Here is an 18,120-nt window from a genome sequence, read left to right on the forward strand (position 1 = left end):
CTACCAGCATAGACTTATATTAATAAAATGCCAAATATCTGCATGCAAAGTAGAAAATTGATTAATCTCATGTAAATACCAAAGAGCTAGACATTTAACAACACATACAAAAATAGGTCTATGCTTTTCACTTAGAAATAGTCACGTTAAGATGATATTTAGTTATTGGGTTGGCCAATGTTATGGGAAAACCCCGAACAAACTTTTTGGCCAAGCCGATATTTAATGAGACAGTATATATTTGTGATTTGGATCTAAGATATAGGGGAAAAAATCTAATTGATAGCCTCTCTCATATATGGATAGAATGGATTTAGAATTTAATATGTAGAATTATTCATTTTATACAGGAAGAGAAACTGGAGTCTCATTTACAAAACCTGTCCACTCTTATGGCACCAACATACAAGAAACTTGCACCCGATGCATATAATAATCAGGTAAGTTTAAACAGTTATTGACTATGATTAAACACTTTACTTACTCATTATTGGTGGCCTATCTTTCCAAAAATATTTTTGAAGTAACGATTTTCCTTTATTTTTCTAACTTTTTCTCTTCCTAATTGTTGAAACCACTGCAGTGTTCTGTTTTTGATATATGAATATTTGATATATGAAAACTACACCATCCAAAAGAGTATATTTTTGGTCTTTTAATCTGTAAAGATAATGAGCTTTTAAGGCTCACAAGCTATTTTACCTACTAATCTTGTTCTCATATGGATAATTTTATCTCTGTAAGCAGACTTTAGTGATTAATTGCAATTATATGGCTCATACTATAGGTTCTAACCACCTGTTAACTGTTTCCACAGCAAGTCTATACATGTAAAGCTATGGGTGTACTACTTTGTAAGTGTATATACATGTGTCGAGATATGTCAGATTTTGCTAGATTTTTCCTTTATCTTTTTCCTTTCCTATTTTCTAAGTGTGTGCTGGGTTATACCTATATGGAAGGCCAGGTGATTTGTTCAGAAATGCTCGTGAAGGAGGCAAAAGACTGTGAAGTCTACACTGTTTCAATAACATCAACAGCAAAAGCACTAAATGAAAGCCTGTTATGAACCAGATGCTGTGTTTAGTCACTGTGGACATTAAGATGAGCAGTGCAGATTCTCTGTCCTCACAAAACTCCTTCCTTAGAGGAGACAGATATGTAAAATGCCAGCTATAGAAAAACATGATAACAGCTGGGATAGGAGTATGCACATTTCTGAAGGAACAAAAAGGTTCTCCCTGAAAGTAGAGATGTAAGGTCACAAATGGCCTTGGAGGCCATACAAGATCTTTGAACTTTATCTTATAGGTAAGAGGCCTACCACTGGGGTGTTCTAAGTGTATATTGGGGACAGTGAGGGTGAAGTGATTTAACTTGAAAAGGTCACTCAAACCAAATAAATGAAATACAGCTTAGATTATAGAAGATTAAATTAGAGAAGTAAGCTGTTGCAATCACTGGGCAAGAGACGGTAAGGTCCTAATTTAACGAAATATCAGTAGTGATAGAGAAAATGAAATAAGTATGTGAAATATTTGGTGGAACTTACAAACTTAGTGACCAATCAGATTTGAGAACGAGCAAAAGAGAGAATTTGAGGGTCCACCAAATTTCTGGCTTGGACAGATGGTTGTATTAGTATTAGGAATCAGTGAGGAAAACTAAGTTTGGAGGAGATAAGGAGAAGATGACAAATTTCATTTTGGACGTGCTAGGTTTGACATACTTCTAGGATAATTAAAAGAAAAATCGGGAGAAAAATCCAGGTTAGCACTGTGATTTGGGAATTATCAAAATGCAGGAAATAGTTAGTAGTAAATACAATTTTTCAGAGTGAAGATTACAAAGAGGAGAAGGGGCTAATGATTTTAATATTTAACATTTTAGGGGTGAGTGGGGGAAGAGAAACCAGTGAAGGAAGGACTGGGGGTAGGAGCAATGGAATAGGAGAGGTTAAAGATTTAAGAGGAAGAGGAAGATTGATAGATGGAGGAAAGCTTGAGGTGATGAGAAGGTATTCAGAACAGAGTACACAGCAGTATGGGTACGGGAAAGCGTGACGTATGACACATTTTGCAAACATTGTCATTTACTTAATAATGTTAAAGACTATAAGGGGACTAGATTAGTCTACATAGCAGAGACAGACAGGGCACCAATTCTAGCCAACAATTTAGCTATTCTTGTTTCCATTGTGGACTTTAACATTTTCCCCAAACCTCTTTTTTTTTTTTTTTTAAGTGGGAGCAAAGGACGCAACTTTAATAATGACTGTCTCTTTATAAGTTGTTTTATGTCACAACCTAGATATTTAGAGATATATGTTAATGTCTATGAAAATTATTTTAAATGCTATTAATAACAGTGGGATTAATATTGTTATTTTTACAACCTTACCTATTTTAATCAGTGTCACAGAAAAGTATAAGGAATGGTTTGCTACTGTTGTAAAATAATTCTGGTGAGCAAAATAATAAATCAAGCTATAAAAAGAAAATAAATTGAGTCTATGTTGCTAGATTTCAAGTTTGGCCATTTTCTGTTGAGTGAATTTTTTATAGGGGCTATTAATCAAATGGCTTTAACTGGGGAAAGGGACAGAACAACAAGCATTGATGTTCTTACTCCTTTGATTCCTATTATAGACTATCTCATACAAACTTGATTATCTAAGCATTTATATTCTACATTACTTTTTGTTTGGAGTATTTTATGCATTTCCTGAACCTGGAATATCTAAAATATGAAGGTACCACCAAGTTTTTAAGTTATAACAAGATGATTAGGTATAATTCCTTAGATGTGTTTTAATATTTGTATATGAGTAAATGTGTAGACAGATACACTAAACAATTGGCATGAAGTTTCAGTTAAGCAAGATGAATAAGGTCGACAGATCTGCTGTACAAATCGTACCTATAGTCAACGATAATGTACATTTAAAAATTTGTTAAAAGTGTAGCTCTCATGTTAAGTGTTCTTACCACAATAAAATAAAATTTAAATACATACATACATTCATACATTAAAAAATAAATGTAATGTCTATATAAACTAAATCAACTGATGGCTAAGAACGAATAAGGTGTTTTTTATATTGCATGGTAGGTACTACTGGAAAGTTTATCCATATGTCTTAACATGGTTTAGAGACCCCAGAAAACAGCCATGTGATCTTTTCCTACAGTATACATAACACATCAAGGTTATAGGTGCTGTGGAAGTCTACTATTTGGTATTTGCCTCCTTCCCCCAACTGAATATAGTACCTTTATTTCTCATATATGAATGTTCTTCTTTGCTTTGTTCCTTGATTTCATAAAGTCTTCTTATTGCTGAAGTTAAGCTTCATTGGGTCTTCACAGCATTTCTTCTGTTAGCTCCATGGAATTAGCATATAGGTTTTCTTAACTTAAATATCCTTTATGTCTATCCAATAGAGTTATATTTCTCTATCTATCTTTTCTATGGTTATCTTACCATTAAACTTTAGGACTGAATTAGCAGGCTCAAATCTCAAAATCATGTGCTTTCGTCATGTGTGGAGATGACATTTTAAACCAAGAAAACTTTCTTTGACAGTGGAAATAGTTTCTGTCTACACTGTTCAGAACGGTAGTTACTAGCTGCATGGGGTTACTGAACACTTGATATGCAGTTAGTGCAATTGAGTTAATGAACTTTTCATTTTAATTAATTTAAATTTAAATTGCTACATGTGGCTAGTAGCTGCCGTATTGAACAGCACAGATTTACACCATCAGAAAGCCATGCACTTAGAACTGTCTTCCAGACATAGAGATAAATTTCCAGTAATCCATTCACAGACCCCTGCATGGTATTTCTTATGAGATGGCATGAGTCTAAGGACCAGCTAGATTTTGTATACATTTTTATTCAAGGAACAGAATAAAGCCAACTAGATCACATCATCGCACAATATTATTACACTAATATGTGTGTAATTAGAGTCCCAAAAGGAGGACAGAAAAATATTTTTAAGTATAATGGCCAATTATTTTTCAAATTTGTTCAAAACTATAAACCCATTCATCCCAGAAGCTCAGCAAGCCCCAAATGGTGGTGGTGGTGGGAGATATTAAGAAACTATATAAAATCACATTAAAATCAACTTGCTTACAGTGATTAAGAGAAAATGTGAAAAGTAGATGGGGGAAAAAAAGACATTACTTATAGGGAAAAAATGGATGACACACACACAAGACTTAAAGTCTGAGAAAGATGCAAGAAAAAAGAGGAAGAACATCCTTAAAGTACAGAAAGAAAAAAAAAAAGACTATCAATCTACAAATCTATAACCAGTAAAAACAACTCTCAAAAGTGAAGACAAAAATAAAGATTTTTTTTCTTCAGGCATACAAAAGCTGAAATAATTTACCACCACCGGCAGACTAAAACTTCAGAAACGTTAAAGGAAGCCCTCTGATAGAAAAATGATACGATAGAAATCTAGATTGGCAAAAAGGAATGAAAACATCATAAATAGTAGATATGCGAGTAAAAAGACTTCTTCCCCTTATTTAAAAAATTTCTTTACAAGATAGTTTGTTATTTTAAAATATATTAAAAATGTAATTTAAGATTTATAACATATAAAAATAGCACAGAGGCTTGGGGATTGGAAGTATACTGTTGTAAGATTCTTATGTCATATATGGATGGAATGGTATATTATTTGAATATAGACTGTACACTACACTGTAAACCTTAAAGCAGGCAGCCACTAACAAAAAATGTGTAAGTAATCCCCCAGTAAAGAGATGAGAATGGAATTAATCCCAAAACATATTTTAAAATATGGAACTAAAAGAAAACTAAAACAAATACAAAACAAATAGCAAATGGTATATTTAATCCCAGCCATATCAAAAACCACATTAAATATAATTTTTTTTAACATTCCCAATTAAAAGGCAGAGCTTGTGATATTGAATAATCACATTGATACAGAACAATTGTGATATTTAAAAAAGCAAGAACCAAGAAATACCGTGCTTGGGCTTCCCTGGTGGTGCCAGTGGTTGAGAGTCCGCCTGCCGATGCAGGGGACACGGGTTCGTGCCCCGGTCTGGGAAGATCCCAGATGCCGCAGAGCATCTAGGCCCGTGAGCCATGGCCGCTGAGCCTGCGCGTCCGGAGCCTCTGCTCCACAACGGGAGAGGCCACAACAGTGAGAGGCCCGCGTACCGCAAAAAAAAAAAAAAAGAACTACCATGCTAATGTCAATCAAAAGAAAGCTGGAGTGATATTAATAGCAAAGTAGATTTCATAGCAAAGAGTATTATAAAGAGGATCATTTTATAATGATAAAAAGGTCAGTTTAGCAAGAGAATATGATGATCCTACCTATGCATCTAATAATAGCTTTAAATTTTATTAAACAAAAACTGATACAACTAAAAACAAACAAAGCTACAGATACAGTCAGTTTTCAATATATCTCTCTCAAACCATTAGAACAAGTAGACAGAAAATTAGTAAGGGGACAGAAGACTTGAACAACACTTTTAACAAAATTGATGTTATGTATAGAACTCCCCATTGCAATGACAGAATTAACTATTTTCAAATATACAAGGATGATTTACCAAAACAGTTTATATTCTGGGTCATGAAACAAGTATTGATAAATTTAAAAGCCAAAAAATATGTTCTCTGATCACAATGAAATTAAATTGAAAATCTGTACCAGAAGGATACCTACAAAATCCCTAAATATCTGGAAACTTAGTGACTTATTTCTAAATGACCTATGGGCCAAAGAATAAATCACAAGGGAGAAAGTATTTCAAACTGAATGAAAATGAAGATGTGACATTGAAATGTGTGGGATGCAGCTATGAAGCTTACTTAGAGAAAGATTTATCGCATTGAACATTTATATCAGAAATGTTATATAAAAGTCTCAAATCAATGATCTATGTTTATATCCTATGAAGCTTGGAAAAAGAGCAACTTTAGCCATATAAAAGGCAGAAAGAAGGAAAAACTAAAGATAAGAACAGAAATCAATGAAATAGAATACAGAAAACAGAATATATCAGTGAAACCAACAGCTAGTACTTTTAGTCAGTTTGTTCAAGAACAGATGAGAAGGTACAAATTGTCAATATCAAGAGTTAAAGATGAGACACCATTATATATCCTACAGATAGTAAAAGAATAATAATGAAAACATTATTAAAATTTTATGAAAATAAATGACTTAGATGAAATGGGCAAAGTCCTTGAAAGGCACAAATTACTGAAGCTTACTAAAGAAAAAGTACCATGAATAGTCCTATATCTATTTAAAAATTGAATTTGTAATTAAAAACTTTCCCAAAAAGAAAACTCCAGGCCCAGATGATTTCCCTTCCAAATTTCACTCATTATTTAAGAAAGAAAGAATAGTTCAATGGAAACTCTTCTAGACAGTAGCAAAGGAGTAAGTACTTCCCAACTCATTCTATGAGGCTGGAAATATCCTGGTCAGACAAGGGCATTAAAGAAAAAATAAAGTCCAATGATATTCATGAATACTGATGTGAAAATTCTTAACAAAATTTCATCTAAATACATCCAACGATGTGTAAAAGGGATAATATATTATGATCAAATGGAGTTTATTTCAGGAGCAGCTGGTTCATTTAACACTCAAAGATCAATCAATGTGATTCACCATATTAACCAACATAATGGGGAAAACTATCTCAATAGATAGAGAAAAAGCATTTGACAAAATTTAACATCTATAGAAGGAAACTTTCTCAGCCTGATAAAGGGCATAGATTAAAAACCTAAAACTAACATCACACATAATGGTGAAGAACTAAAGTGTTTAGTGTTTTTATGGTAAAGCAGCAAGTTAAAGAAGCATTTCATTCCTTAACTTGCTCAGCTAGGTGGAACTGTAATTTCTTTGCTCCATTTTGTGACATGAAACTTTTTAATGCTATTTTATTGTGATGGGATCATGCCTATTACCTAAGGTAGGCTTTGCCATCTGTGAAAACTCAGTAAATGGAAAGCTAAATTTTTTTAAAGAACACATTATACATTGGGAACAAGAAAAGCATATCCATTCTCACCACTTCTAGTTAAAATCTTTTTTTTTAACTTCTCAAGTAGGTTTTGCTATTTGTTGAAGATGTTCTCTGTGCCATATTTATAAACATAAATTTAATATACAATTGTCATACAATAATAAAAATAAATACTTTTTACTCTTTATCAAATGAATGTTTGCTTAAGAAAATTCAAGGGATGTTTTCAAGAATAGTTCTCATCTTGCCAGCAAGCTTTTTGTGACAGCCTAATTTTTTAAATTGAGGTATAGTTGATTTACAATGTTATATGTTTCACATGTACAACATAATGATTCACAATTGTTAAAGATTATACTTCATTTATAATTATTATAAAATGTTGGCTATATTCCTTGTGCTGTATAATATATCCTTGTATCTTATTCTATTGAACATCTAACTGGAAATTTTAGACCATGAAATAGGCAAGAAAAAGAAAATAAAAAGGATACAGATTGAATATGAAGAAATAAAACTATCCTTATTTGCAGACAACATGTGTGTGGAAAGTCCCAAAGAGTCTACCAAAAAACTTCCTAGAACTAATAAATGTTTTAGCACAGTTGCAAAATACAAAAATCGATTGTATTTCTCTATACTAGCAATAAACCATTAAAAATTGAAATGAAAACCAATAACAATTAAAATAGCATCAAAAATATGAAATTCTTAATATATATCTGACAAAAATGTACAAGACCTGTGCACTGAAAACTACAAAACATTTCTGATAGAAATTATAAAAGACCTAAATGGAACGATATACCATGTTCATGGATCACAAGACTAAGTATTATTAAGATTTCAGTTTTCCCCAAATTAATCAATGGATTCAGAACATGACCTATCAAAATCTCACCAGGTGTTCTGAAGGAATTGACAAGGTGATTCTAAAATAAATAGAAATGTAAAGAACCTGTAATAGTCAAACTTTTTTTTAAAGAACAGAATTTGAACACCTATACTCCCTGATTTCAAGATTTACTACAAATCCACATTTACTAGTAATCAAGACAGTTGATTATTGGCATATACACACATACATACACACACACACACCAGCACACCATTACATAACAAAAGATCAGAATAGAGAGTCTGGAAATAGATTCAACATGTATGGTCAATTGATTTTCAACAAAGGCAATCCAATGAGATAAGTGTAAACTTTTTACCCAGCAGTGTTTGAACAGTTGGATATCCATATGGAAAAAAATTCTTTGACTCTTAATCTCACACCCTATGTAAAAATCAACTCAAAATGGATTTATTTATGTAAAATTCTAGAAAATGCAAACTACAATAATCTCTAGTGACAGAAAGCAGATCAGTAGTTTCCTGGGAACAAAGTGGGAAGCATGAATTATAAAGAGGCATGAGGAAACTTATGGGAATGATAGATATGTACATTATTTCGATTGTGGTAGTGGTTTCATGTATGTTTATGTATGTGTGTGTGTATATATATATATAATCAAATAGTATAATAAACAGCATATATTTAAAGTGTAAGTCAATTATATCTCAGTAACACTATTAAATAACTTTACTGTGTCAAGGCATTTGCTCTATTTTGTGTCATTCCATTGTATTTGGGGATATAAAATATAATACTAAGGAACCTTTTTGACCTGCTCAGTACACAGGTCCTGTACTTTTTTGTCAAATGTGTGCCTAAAGATTTGAAATGCCTAAGTACTTCCCCAGTCACACACTCGCTTCCGTTTTTCAGATTGAATATGAACACAGAGCACCAGAGTGCCGTCTGGGTCTGAAGGAAGGCCGTCCATTCTCAGGGGTCACTGCATGTTTGGACTTCTGTGCTCATGCCCATAGAGACTTGCACAACATGCAGAATGGCAGCACATTGGTAAGTGGTGCGAGGAGAGGTTAGCAGCATGTCCTGTTGAAGAGTAGAGGACTGGAAGTTAGCAGCATTTAGAGTAATATGTTTTCTGCCGGTGTCCCTGCAGAGAACAGTGTTTTCATGAATGATTGCTATTGCAAGGTGACCTTGTTTTGCATAACTAGTACTCTCATAACAGGTTGGCATGTCACATTAGTGGAAAACTGTATTGACAAGCATGTGAAAATCATGGAAATTCTTGGGCTTCCCTGGTGGCGCAGTGGTTGAGAGTCCGCCTGCCGATGCAGGGGACGCGGGTTCGTGCCCCGGTCCGGGAAGATCCCACATGCCGCGGAGCGGCGGGGCCCGTGAACCACGGCCGCTGAGCCTGCGCGTCCGGAGCCTGTGCTCCGCAACGGGAGAGGCCACAACAGTGAGAGGCCCGCGTACCGCAAAAAAAAAAAAAAAACATGGAAATTCTTGGTGCTAATCTAAACCAGTGACTAAGGCTCTCCAGCTACAATCAGATGCCCAAAAAAATTCTTTCAAAATTCACTGTCAGATATCTAGTAGGCTATAATCAGTTAAGCAAAAAGCCATATACGAGCTAAGGTACCAGTCCAGCCTGCAGAGAAAAGTATAAATGAAAAATGCATCGTCGATGTCACACCAACTACTACAGAAGGTTCAAAGTGCAAAGGAACCCGTTGTAAGTACGTGTTACAGTGGGTAAAATGGATTGGTCCTTGTATTTGAAGGCTTTGGTAAGGGGAGAAAATGGATCCATCTTAGGGGGGAGCAGTGTTGCGTACCATCAAAACCCAGGGTGTGGCCTTGCACCTAAAGAGATGACTCAGAGTGGAGATAAAGAACGAAAAAGCTCAAGTACAGAAACTGTAAATTAATCAACCTAATGAGTTATCAACATGGATACAGATGTAATTGAGGAAGATGACCAATGAGACCTAACATGGAAAATAGAAGGCAGGCACTATAGTTAAATTATAGTGTAGAAAAGAATTCAGAGAGATAGGAGGCAGTAGTGGAATTAATTCGAGGAATCTGGTGTGAAATTTTTGTTGAGAAACAAAGAAGGTATTGGTCTAGAGCAGGGGCTGGAAAAGTTTTCTGTTAAAAGCTTTGCAAGCCACATAGGATCTCTGTCATATTCTTTGTTTGGGATTTTTTCAATAAAAAGTTCTTTAAAAATGCAAAAAAACCATTCTTAGTTCACTGGCCGTACAAAAACAGGCTGCAAGGCAGTTTGGCCACAGGCCCTAGTTTGCTGATTTCTGATGCAGGAGAACAAACATGAGACTTATCATCCACAATATCTAACACCATCACTCACCAGGTGTTGAACACCTGCTCATCATTTGGAGGTTGTGCTAGATTCTGGGAAGTAGAAGAAATAAATGATAGCTGGAGCTACAGTAGGTCTTGAAGAGAACCAGGTTTCTCTCCAGCAAGGTGATGGAGAGTGGGCAGAGGATGAGAAAGTTTTTGATTGAAGGGGAATTTGTCTCTGATAGGTCACAGATTCTGTGAGGTGAAATGGAAAGCAGCACTGGAGAGGTAGAAGCGAGTAGGGATCAATTGTGGGAAAAGGTTACAAGTGCTCAGAGGCAAGGATTTGGGAAGACTTATGTGTACGAAGTGAAATGCCCATTTTAATACCATTGCATGTTAAACTTATTTATAAAGGTAAATCTAATGTAATCATCACATTCCTTTCAAGAGTATCTTTCAATGATTTTGTATTACCTTGGGTTTTAAGTAACTGTGGTCGCATTTTCTCCGTTAATTAAAAACACTAAATACTAAAAGCTAGTATTTTAAAACCAACAAACAATCTTTCATCAAAGCCAATGTGATTGTGGCCAACAAAAGAAATAAAGTACCATCAAATTATCAAAGCAGCAGAAGTAGCTTTTTTTTCTTTCTTTTCAGAAGAGAAATGAGTGAGAAGAGAAACAGTAAGTTAGATTTCATAAAGTACAGAGGAGGGAAAAGAAAGGTAGAAGCAGTGTTAACTTAAATATTACCTGTATCAATCACATCGTCAATTTTACATTATTTAGATTTCACTTTGGTATCCTGTAGAAATTTCTTAAACACAGTTAAGGAGAGTTAGCTGTGAGGAAAGATGTGAAATCTCTTTGTGTACAAAGTATGAGATGAGGCGAATGTGATGTTACCAAAAGCAGAGGAAGTCATTTGGTAGAGGAAACTTGTAGCTGCTTTTTGAAGCTTCTTCCCTTAGTCAGAAATGTATGTGAAGAACAGTGTCACTGCAGTGACTGTAACGGTTCCTGATAGATTCCAAAAAAAAAAAAAAAAAAGTCAACATGAACTTGTTTATCTTGATGTACATTTTGATGCAATTTTCATTAATAACAGACAATCGTGGTTTTATGGTTAACAAACCAATCTGGTCCACTAGGCCAGCACCACAAATGTAAATACTGAGAAGGGAAAACACACGCACACACACACCAGCTGTCATCTGGACTGAAACTGAGTCTGTGCTGTCTTATTTCCCTGCCAGGTATGCACCCTCACTAGAGAAGACAATCGAGAAATTGGAGGAAAACCTGAGGATGAGCAGCTCCACGTTCTGCCTCTCTACAAAGTCTCTGATGTGGATGAGTTTGGGAGCGTAGAAGCTCAGGAGGAGAAAAAACGAAATGGTGCCATTCAGGTACTGAGTTCTTTTCGACGGAAAGTCAGGATGTTAGCAGAGCCAGTCAAGACATGCCGACAAAGGAAACTAGAAGCCAAGAAAGCTGCGGCTGAAAAGCTTTCCTCTTTGGAGAGCAGCACAAATAAGAATGAAAAGGAAAAGTCAGCCTCCTCTCGCACCAAACAGATTGAAAATGGAAGCCAGGTGAAACAGTTGGCAGGTAAATTTAATGTGAAGCACTGTATGCCACGTGACACTTATTTTAAAAACGAACATTGTTAACTTTGGAAGGTTATGTTCGATCATGGTCTTAGTTCTGTACTAGAATTTTCTCTAAAGTAGCAAGGCCCAGGCTTTGTTCTTGGAGATGGTAGTGAGGTATTGCATCAGCCCCAGTGTGAGGGAGAAGTTTGGATTTTATTCTATAATAAATGGCAAAGTTTTATGGTAAGTGATATGGTGAAATTAGTGTTAATCTGTCAATGACAGACAAGCCAAATTAGAGGCAGAGGAACTAATAGTTTGGAGATTGATGCAGTAAACCAAGAGTGAGGTAATAAGAGCTTGAATTTTGGTGGTAGCAATGAAGATATAGCAAGAGATGACAGAAGCGAATTCTTCCAAAATGATTATCAATACGATGGTGACAAACCATTAGAATGAAGGAGAAAAAATACTTAAGGATGACTCCAAAGTTATAAGCCTAGATAATTAAAACAGTACTATTTATTGAGGTAAGTTTGAAAATAAGATTTATGAGGGAAGGCCAGGAGAATAAGTAAGATACCTTTCTTTAGCCATGTTGAGGCTGAGGTGTACCAGGGGAATCCACATATAGCTCTTAAAAAGCTTTTACTCATCAAAATAGATCACATCTGTAGTAGTAGCAATAGGGCATTATTTATCAACGCTAGTAGATATTCTGTTTCTTGCTTTGTCTATAGTTAAGACTCTAAAAGGAGAAATCATACAATGTGATGTCCATATCCAAATTTCAGAGATGGTATTGGCCTAGCTATTAACAAAAGAAAAATGCATATCTTTTGCATTAGTATAATGCTCTGCTTAGAACCAACCGTCTTTGCTTCACAAAGTCAAATCTCCCTACTGATTGGTTTTGAAGCTTAAGGATAAAACTCATTTAGAATAATATGTCAAAGATGTTTAATAAACATTTGTTGATTGGTTGACTTACACTAAGAGAAGTAAATCCTATCCACTCCCTGATATCTCTTTAAGTTAGCTATAAAGTACAATCAGTTAGAACTTTGTGTCTATTTCCTTCTAACTGGCCTCTGCAGTGATTGTTTCAGTTCTCAGGACTGCCACTGCAGCTCCATTTATCCGTTCTCATCTCATATTACTCTTTCTTTTAAGTGTGGTCATGAAACAGAAGTATGACTTTTAAAAGTTTCATTTACAAAGCTGAAAGTTCCTTTAAAGTTGTATCTACAACTGTGTTAATTTCCTTCCTGGAAAGCACGCTAATGAAATAGCGTTTGCCAATTGTATAAGGTGCTCTGGGTATTTAAATGGATGTCATTCTTTTTCTCATAGCATTGCTGAATCTTCCATAACAAATTTTTTGCTACGTTACCTATTTAACATATTTGATTGCATGCCAGGCAATGGAGAAATAAAGTAAAATAAGACATGGTCCTTTCCCTCAAGGGACTACTTTGCAGTAAGGTGAGGAGGGGACTAAAAATGGATAATTCCAGTACGTTATGACTGTTGCTTTATCTGACTGATGTTTGCAGTGGCTATGACGAAGTATAACGAAAGCACTAGAAGTTGGGTTTATAGACGGCTTCCTTGAGGAAGGCATAACTGTGTCAAGGAAGGGCAGGGAGATGGCAGGGCACTTCAAGTAGAGAGTGTGGCTTGATCAAACGCGCAGAAGCTCCAGAGAACACGATGCTCTCAATGGAATGGCTTTTGGATGTTTTATTACATTTTTCACCATTTTCCAAAATGTACTGCTGTGTGCTCTGCCATTTTATTTCTAATGCTTTAGACACAAAAAATGACGCCAGACGGTGATTAGAGAGCTCTGACGTTGCTCTTGTCCTCGTGTGATGGGTGTTGCATAATGCTACTGATGGTTCTCACATACATGTAGGCATCCTCCCTAGTTCTCATAAAGTGCTGATCAAGCGTGTTTGTCCTCGCTCTCTCTTATCCTGTCCACAGAACTTCTGCGACTTTCAGGACCAGTCATGCAGCAGCCCCAGCCCCAACTGCAGAAGCAGCTTCCACAGCCACCGAAGCAGCCACCACAGCTGGGGCAGCCACACCACCCCTTCACTGATAACCCTCAGTCAGAGTCTGTCAGCTCTTACACGTCTTCTGGATCCACCAGTCTATACACGAGAAGGCCCAATCCAGTTAGTCCTTATCCAAGCTCTTCACACACTTCAGATATTTATGGAGGCGCCAACCCTATGAACCTCTATTCCACCTCATCCCAAGCTGCAGGTTCATATTTGAATTCTTCTAATCCCATGAGCCCCTACCCTGGGCTTTTGAATCAGAATAACCAATATCCATCATCATATCAATGCAATGGAAACATATCAATGGACAAGTGCTCCCAATATCTGGGTTCCTATTCTCCCCAGTCTCAGCCCATGGATCTATACAGGTATCCAAACCAAGATCCTCTGTCTAAGCTAAATCTACCACCCATCCATACGCTTTACCAGCCGAGGTTCGGAAATAGCCAGAGTTTTACTTCTAAGTACTTAGGTTACGGAAACCAAAATATACAAGGAGATGCCTTCAGCAGTTGTACTCTTAGACCAAATGTACACCACGTAGGTACATTTCCTCCTTATTCCGCTCATGAGATGGATGGCCACTTCATGGGGGCTGCCTCTCGATTACCACCCAATCTGAGCAATCCAAACACAGACTATAAAAATGGTGAGCATCACCCACCTTCTCACTTAATCCATAACTACGGTGCAGCTCCGAGCATGTTCAACAGCTCTCTTCATGCCCTGCATCTCCCAAACAAGGAGAATGACGTGCTCTCCCACACGGCGAATGGGTTATCTAAGACGCTTCCAGGTCTTAACCATGATGGAGCTGCTTCTGTCCAAGAAGGCTTCCACAAAGTGCACGACGCTGGCAGTCAGGAAAAGCAGCCTTGTGCTGCCGAGGACAATGACGAGGTCTGGTCTGATAGCGAGCAGAGCTTCCTGGACCCTGACATTGGGGGAGTGGCTGTGGCTCCGACTCATGGGTCCATTCTCATCGAGTGTGCAAAGCGCGAGCTGCACGCCACCACCCCTTTAAAGAATCCCAACAGGAATCACCCCACCAGGATCTCACTCGTCTTCTACCAGCACAAGAGCATGAATGAGCCAAAACATGGCTTGGCGCTCTGGGAAGCCAAAATGGCCGAGAAAGCCCGCGAGAAAGAGGAAGAGTGTGAAAAGTATGGCCCAGACTATGTGCCTCAGAAAACCCACGGCAAAAAAGTGAAACGGGAGCCCACTGAGCCGCATGAACCTGCCGAGCCCACGTACCTGCGCTTCATCAAGTCCCTTGCGGAAAGGACCATGTCCATGACCACAGACTCCACAGTAACTACATCTCCATACGCCTTCACTAGGGTCACGGGGCCTTACAACAGATACATATGATGTCGCCCCTTGTGGTTACCTCATTTGAAAAGACCACAACCAATCTGTCCATAGTGTAGTTCGCATGATGTGGGCAGTGGGGAAAGGACACAGTATTCCTGACAAATGTGGTGAGAGGAACCTCAGCTCACCAGCAAAGAAAGAGGTCATCTTACCATAGCACTTAATTTCCACTGACTCCCAAGTGGTCACAGATGGAATCTAGGCAAAAGACCAAAGCATTCTATGCAAAAAGAAGGTGGAGAAGAAAGTGTTCCACAATTTACATTTTTAAACACTGGTTCTATTATTGGACGAGATGATATTTAAATGTGATATTTTTCCCCCTTTACAGCTCTACACATCTGTGACCACTTTTAATAATACCAAGTTTGCATAGTCGTGGAACACAAATCAAACAAGTACTGTAGTATTACAGGGGCAGGAATCTTAAAATACCATCTGGTGCTGAATATACAATGTACTGAAATACTGGAATTATGGCTTTTTAACATGCAGTTTTTACTGTAATCTTAATATTAACTTTTATTTATCAAAATAGCTACAGGAACATAAATGAATAGACAGCAAAACACTGAATTTGTTTGGATGTTCTAAGAAATGGTGCTAAGAAAATGGTGTCTTTAACAGTTGAAAATTAATGCCTTTATATCATCAAGATGCTATCAGTGTACTGCAATGCCCTTGAATAATGGGGATACCTTTTCATTCAAGTTTTTAATCATAATTACCTATTCTTACACAAGCTTAGTTTTTAAAATGTGGACATTTTAAAGGCCTCTGGATTTTGCTCATCCAGTGAAGTCCTTGTAGGACAATAAACATATATATGTACATATATATATACACACAAATATGTATATGTGCACAAACATGTATATCTATAAATATTTTAAATGGTGTTTTAGAAGCACTTTGTCTACCTAAGCTTTGACAACTTGAACAATGCTAAGGTACTGAGACGTTTAAAAAAAAAAAAGTTTACTTTCATTTTAGAATGCAAAGTTGATTTTTTTAAGGAAACAAAGCTTTTAAAATATTTTTGCTTTTAGCCATGCATCTGCTGATGAGCAATGTGTCCATTTTTATTACAGCCAGTTAAATCCAAAACGGGACTTATTGGATTCAAGGGAATACATTAGTCCACAAAACACATGTTTTCTGGTGCTCATCTCACATGCTATACTGTAAAACAGTTTTGTACAAAATTGTATGACAAGTTCATTGCTCAAATATGTAGAGTTTTAAGAATTTTCTGTTAACTGCAGGTAGTGATTAACCGCATGCTACAGACTCAACAAAGCTAGTTCACTTAAGCAATGCTATTTTATGGATCTGTATGCTCTTCAGCGCTGCCTTTGTGTTGATAATTGTACGTTGTGATGTTGTCATTTCTTAGCTTAAGTGTCCTCTTTACCAGGAAGATTGAGCAGACTGATGCCTGCATAAGATTAATAAACAGGGTTAGTTCCATGTGAATCTATTAATTAAAAGAAAAAAAAACAGGCAGCTGGTTTGCTGTGGTGGTTTTAAATCATTAATTTGTATAAAGAAGTGAAAGAGATGTATAGTAAGTAAATTAAATTGTAAACAAAACTTTTTTAACGCAATGCTTTAGTATTTTAGTACTGTAAAAAGAAATTAAATATATATATATATATATATATATATATGGATTTGAAGCAGAATTCACATCATGATGGTGCTACTCAGCCTGCTATATATCATAATGTGAGCTAAGAATTCATTAAAGGTTTGAGTGATGTTCCTATTTGTCATATACCTCAACACTAGTTTGGCAATAGGATATTGAACTGAGAGTGAAAGCTTATAGCATTGTGTACCATCATTTTTTTCCAAGTCTTTTTTTTATTAAAAAAAAAAAAGCATACCTTTTTTCAATACTTGATTTCTTAGCAAGTATAACTTGAACTTCAACCTTTTGTTCTAAAAATTCAGGGATATTTCAGCTCATGTTCTCCTTATGCCAACATGTCACCTGTGTTTATGTAAAATTGTTGTAGGTTAATAAATATATTCTTTTTCAGGGATTTAACCCTTTTATTTTGAATCCCTCCTATTTTACTTGTATATGTCCTGATGTAACTAAAACTAATTTTGTAAATCTGTTGGCTCTTTTTATTGTAAAGAAAAGCATTTTAAGAGTTTGGAGAATCTTTTGACTGTTTCAAGCAGAAAAAAAAATTACATGAAAATAGAATGCACTGAGCTGATAAAGGGAAAATTGTAAGGCAGGAGTTTGGCAAGTGACTGTTGGCTAGAGTCCTTAACTCTCTAAATAAAGATGTTTTGATCCTGTAACCGATACAGGCACAGATCCATGAGGACTTCTCTACACAAACAAAACACTTAGGGGGATGGTGTGCAATCAGCTGTACAATTATGTCTTAGTCTGTGTACATTTTTGCTTACTAACATTTCAAATAAATTCTTAATCAACAGAGGCCTTTGAGTTTTATTGGTCAAATCTTTATAACTTGGCTTTTGTCTTTTAAAAAAATGTCTCCAGTTTTTGGCTGTAACCAATTTACAGGCATTTCAAGAACATTTGTTTTGTATTTGTCAAACTGCATGATTTTAATATTTTGCGTATACCGTATATCTCACCCCACATATTTGATTACTTCATGCACATGTGTTGGTTTTGAGTCAGCCATCCCGATACGAGTGAATATTTGGTTTCTGTATCCTCCACTGTCATTTGTCAAACTGCTGGCCAACAAGAGCAGGAAGTATAGTTTGGGGGGTTGAGGAGAGGTTAGGTAGGGAGGAAGAGAGGAAATTGAGTGGCATATTGTAAATATCAGATCTATAATTGTAAATATCAAA

General features: G+C 36.2%; 1 protein-coding gene across 2 annotated transcripts in view; it reads left to right on the forward strand.

Moving 5' to 3' along the window:
- Window positions 1-17,768, forward strand: part of TET2 (tet methylcytosine dioxygenase 2) — a 131,789-nt gene extending 114,021 nt beyond the window's left edge. For both annotated transcript variants that reach the window (XM_060012834.1, XM_060012835.1), the window contains 4 exons: window positions 351-440; window positions 8,824-8,961; window positions 11,486-11,840; window positions 13,814-17,768. In XM_060012834.1, the coding sequence (XP_059868817.1) occupies window positions 351-440; window positions 8,824-8,961; window positions 11,486-11,840; window positions 13,814-15,270 (2,040 nt within the window). In that variant the 3' untranslated portion in view covers window positions 15,271-17,768. The remainder of the gene's footprint in view (window positions 1-350; window positions 441-8,823; window positions 8,962-11,485; window positions 11,841-13,813) is intronic.
- The last annotated feature ends 352 nt before the right edge of the window (window positions 17,769-18,120 follow it).

Source organism: Delphinus delphis, chromosome 5 (assembly GCF_949987515.2).
Source record: "Delphinus delphis chromosome 5, mDelDel1.2, whole genome shotgun sequence".
Classification (NCBI taxonomy): domain Eukaryota; kingdom Metazoa; phylum Chordata; class Mammalia; order Artiodactyla; family Delphinidae; genus Delphinus; species Delphinus delphis.